This window comes from Nanorana parkeri, unplaced genomic scaffold (genome assembly GCF_000935625.1).
Source record: "Nanorana parkeri isolate BGI_ZX_2015 unplaced genomic scaffold, ASM93562v1 scaffold555, whole genome shotgun sequence".
Classification (NCBI taxonomy): domain Eukaryota; kingdom Metazoa; phylum Chordata; class Amphibia; order Anura; family Dicroglossidae; genus Nanorana; species Nanorana parkeri.
Genome location: NW_017306823.1, coordinates 143,514 through 147,979, shown reverse-complemented (window position 1 = coordinate 147,979; position 4,466 = coordinate 143,514). Strand labels below are relative to the sequence as shown.

General features: G+C 41.5%; 1 protein-coding gene across 2 annotated transcripts in view; it reads left to right on the top strand.

Moving 5' to 3' along the window:
* The window catches only part of PFKL (phosphofructokinase, liver type), a 69,487-nt gene that overhangs the window by 19,787 nt on the left and 45,234 nt on the right, over positions 1 to 4,466 (top strand). The window contains exons 1-2 of one of the 2 annotated variants that reach the window (XM_018562012.1): positions 1,485 to 1,669; positions 2,652 to 2,817. The exons of the other annotated variant lie outside the window; for it this stretch is intronic. Coding sequence (XP_018417514.1) covers positions 2,744 to 2,817 — 74 coding nt within the window. The 5' untranslated portion in view covers positions 1,485 to 1,669; positions 2,652 to 2,743. Of the gene's footprint in view, positions 1 to 1,484; positions 1,670 to 2,651; positions 2,818 to 4,466 lie in introns of those variants that run through there. 2 annotated transcript variants of the gene reach the window in all.

Sequence of the window (4,466 nt, the reverse complement as noted above, 5' to 3'; positions counted from 1 at the left end):
GCTTTTTTTTTTTTTTGGCTGATGCTAGCTTGCTTGCTTTGCTTTGCCTTCAGGGTGACTTCAGGACTGGTTTCCCTTGGGTTCTTTTCAGTGGGTTTTCAAATGGGTTTTCTTTTGTCTACCCTTTGGGATGTTATGTTGAGAGAGCTGCAACAACTTTTCTGTCTGGCTAAAAGATGGGTTGCTCACTCAGACGGCCCTATTCTCACCATTGAACCTCTTTCCTCGCTTCTATGGTTAGGAGTACAAAGCTTGGATATTTATGTTGTCCAAACTTTCCTCTAAGATGTTTGATCTTCTCTGTGCGTATATTCCTGTTCTGGTAAGGTGTCTTTTACACCTGTTGGTGTATTGCTGGTTGTTGTTAATTTCTTATTGGCAGGGGCACATTGCTCCTTCAGTCAGGAGTTTCCCCTTGGCAGTGATTTTCTTTGTCCTGCTTTGGAACAACAAGTTCCAAATCACGGCAGTTCCTCCTGTCTTTCCGGGGGTTTCTTCCCATCTGTCCTTGGTTTAGGAGTTTGTTCCTTCAGATACCTCTAACATGTGATAAGACCAATAAAAATTAATGATTTTCAGTGACTGTTGCCCACTCCTCAGTTGGACTACTTTTGAATGCCCTGACTGTAATAGAATTTTTCTTCTTACTGTAAAATCTTTTACTTGCACTTACCGTAAAATCTTTTTCTTGTAGTTCATTGAAAGACATAGATCCCACCCCTCTTTTGTGTTTTTGTGGACCTGTGTATTTTCTTTCACACAAAACTGAGACATACTGGGTAAAGAAGGGGTTATATGGGGACTGGCTTGTAATCTATTCTGGTTGCCAGTGTCCTAACCTCCTGTAGTTGGCAGTATAACCATACTGTAATAGTATTCCTGTGCCCCTCAATGGACTACAAGAAAAACATTTTACAGCAAGTACAAAAATGTTATTTTGATTTTTGCATTGGTTAAAATGGTCTGGTCAAAATCCTTGTCAGTTTTTTTCCATCTGTGTCTCATTGGTGGATTTCAATTCTTATCCTGGCCTGTAAACACAACAAAATGTGAGAGCAAAATCTCTCCAAAGTGGCAGAAATTCCATCTATGACAGTTATCACCATAACAAGTATTCACATTGAATGAATTTCACCATCCTGTCATGGTGACAACTGGAAAATGTGGAGATTTTTCTTCACTTTGTGTCACCAGGACAAATGGAGAGGGTTAGATTTCGCTACGGGGGACACAGACAATGGTAAATTAAGTAAAGTAAAAAAGAAAAAAAGCTTTGTGATTAGATACACTTTAACTGTTACAGAGAAAGTGTTGTCAAGGCAGGTACAACAAGTCCATGTATGTATTTCATCTGTGTAGGTATCTGTTTGCTTAGCATTCACCCTAAATCACAGTGTGGCCAGATCTTTAATTTTAGGTTTTTATTTTGTGGATGTATCGTAATGTTTTAAAAAACTGAAATAGTGAATTTTATTACAGGGTGGAACCATTATTGGCAGTGCCAGATGCAAAGCGTTTACCACTCACGAAGGTCGTCTGGCGGCAGCCTATAACCTTGTGGAGCATGGCATTACAAACTTGTGTGTCATTGGCGGTGATGGCAGTTTAACAGGGGCAAATATTTTTCGAAAGGAGTGGAGTGGTCTGCTTGAGGAACTTGTTAAAGAAGGTAAAGCAATATATGAATCAATGCAACATGGTAGCCAGAATGTCTGTATATCTTATGGGGGAATTTACTAAACAGGAGGAGTTGTGCATAGCAACCAATCAGCTTCTATTTTCAGCTTGTTTGGTTAAGCTTTGAAACTGAAAGCTAGAAGCTGATTGGCTGCCATGCACAGTGGCTCCAGATTTTGTCTTGGTAAATTCCACTTGCTGTATTTGCATTTGCATTTGCATTCCTGCTACTGGATTGGGCCGAGGACCTATGGAGAGCCCATCCAGTTGGTGGAATTCTGTGCAAATGGAATTCTGCCATTGTATGGATGGGCGGTTGTTTTTATAATTCATCCCCTTTTAAGATGAAGATTTAAAAATGTTTATGGGATCACAACTAAAAAAAAATCATTAGTTGTATAGTACCCTATTGTATTTGTTACTCTCCCATATTAAATGTTTTCTTATGCCTATAATATGCACCATTTAAAGTAAATCCCTCTTTCCATGATCATGTGGATAATTATGCCATGTAAAGCTAGTCATAGACCTTCATGTCCCACTGAAAATGGCACGTGCTCATTGGTAAGTGCTCTATTTCCAAACCTGCTGCAATCCACTTTCCAGTTAGGCCCATGTGTGTTAGGGGCACATTGGATTGATATTTGTTCCCTTTTCCTATTGTTTGAAATACTGCTTTATATGCCCCTCCTTTTCCTTTGTGTATATATTCAGTTGTATAGCATTTCAGAAAAATTAATGATTGTGTGATGTATGGCAAATAATAAAGTATTGTGGGAGGAATCTAAATCCATAAATATAATGTTTGGCCCAGTAGATCAACTGAATGATTGAGAAATGAGGTGGGGTGGACATTAATAATCTGAGCCCTCACACAATTACATTAAAGGCAATGATGGATTGTACTGGAAATCTGACATTGTATGAACTTCGACTACAATATAAATATATCTGTTCATTTTGCTTTTTTTCAGAAAAAATAACTGAAGATGTTGCTGCTAAGTATTCTCATTTGAATATTGTTGGTCTTGTTGGCTCAATTGACAATGACTTCTGTGGTACAGATATGACCATTGGAACCGATTCAGCATTGCACAGAATTATGGAAGTAATTGATGCAATCACTACTACTGCTCAAAGGTAAGCACAGCAGTTTTGTTGGAAAACAAGTTGACATTTGTTCTTGACTGACTTGGGATTTTAGAATGTATTGCTAATGTCAGAGGAAATATGCTACCAGGAAGTTACTCATTTAGAAACCTACAGCTGTCTCTGCATATTTAATGCTATGATTTGTGCAATCGTCATGTCATAAGTCATACTGGTTTCATTGAATTTGCAATCTCTGGATTAAGTTTGATATTAAAGTGCCTTTGTTGGCACAGGGTGACTTAAATGTAAAACATACCTGCAAAAAGAAAACTGCACAGCAATCATTACTTTCAATGCACGGAATTATTTTTCACTTGTGTGAAAGATTTGTACTACTTGAACAGGATGCCCAAACTACAAAATGATAATAGCGTCATGAATACAAAGTGGAATAGTGTTCATGGGACTAGTTAACGCACAGAGGTTAGCCAGACTTCCATGTACTGTAAAGTTTTTAAGGCCCTTTCACACTGGTAATGTCAAACCTGTGTTTATATCAGGGACGTGCTGTCAGGGGAGGCAGAGCCTCACCTAGTATTGTGGAGGAAAAAGCCGTCAGCTTCAAGTCTGAAGCTGACAGCATTTTCTCCATTCAGAGCGGATTGTAACTGGTTACACAGCAAGGCAAGCCTCCCTGCTGTGTAACCCATCATGGACAGAGACTTGACAGCTAAGTTAGGTTACACAGCAGCGGGATTCTCCAATGCTTGGGTAACCTAACATAGCAAGGCAAGAGGGGCAACAGCCACTAATTTGTGTTTAGAGGCTTCAGTTCTGTAAATGGTTTGGACCAATTGTCCAAGCTGTCCAATCACAAAAAAACAAACACTGAGGACATCGCTCTCGATGCCTCACCAATGACGAGCAAGTGAGGGACAGGGAGGCTCCTCCCCGTCTCCTCCCTTCTTCCTCCCTCCCTCCCTCCTCCACACATAGCTTGGTGACCGGAGGGGGGGGGAGGGGCAGCTGGGACAGGCAGGAAGAATGCCTCACCTAGCACGGAATGTACAGCAGTCACTGGTTTATATGCTTTTGGATCACATTTCTAAATGCATATAAATGCATGCAATTGGTTTTCAGTATTATCATTCAGACTTTGTGTTTACCTGTGTGGAACTGCATTCAGTTTAGCTCAGGGACGTGCGGTCAGGGGAGGCAGGTGTGGCAGAGCCTCGCCTAGAATTATGGAGGAAAAAGCTGTCCGCTTCAAGTCTAAAGCTGGCGGCTTTTTCTCCATTCAGCTCGGCATCTAACGGGTTACACAGCAGGGAAAGCCTCCCCGCTGTGTGACCTGTCATGGACGGAGCACTGCCTGTTAATTACAGGCAGCGCCGCATCCAGCTTTTGACAGGTAGTTAGGTTACACAAGCAGTGGGGAAGCCCCCTGCCGTGTAACCTAACTATTGAAGCCAGAGCTGTCACAGCCTCTACTCTTTGTTAGAGGCATGAGCTCTGTGGAAGGCTTGGACCAATGGCAAAGCTCCATTGGTCCAAGCTGTTCAATCAAAAAAAGAGGGGAAAAAAAAACACTGAGGCCATCGATCTCGATGCCTCTGCAGTGAGGAGCAAGTGAGGGACAGGGAGGCTCCTCCCTGTCTCCTCCCTTCCTCCTTTACACTAGCTTGGGAACAGGTTGG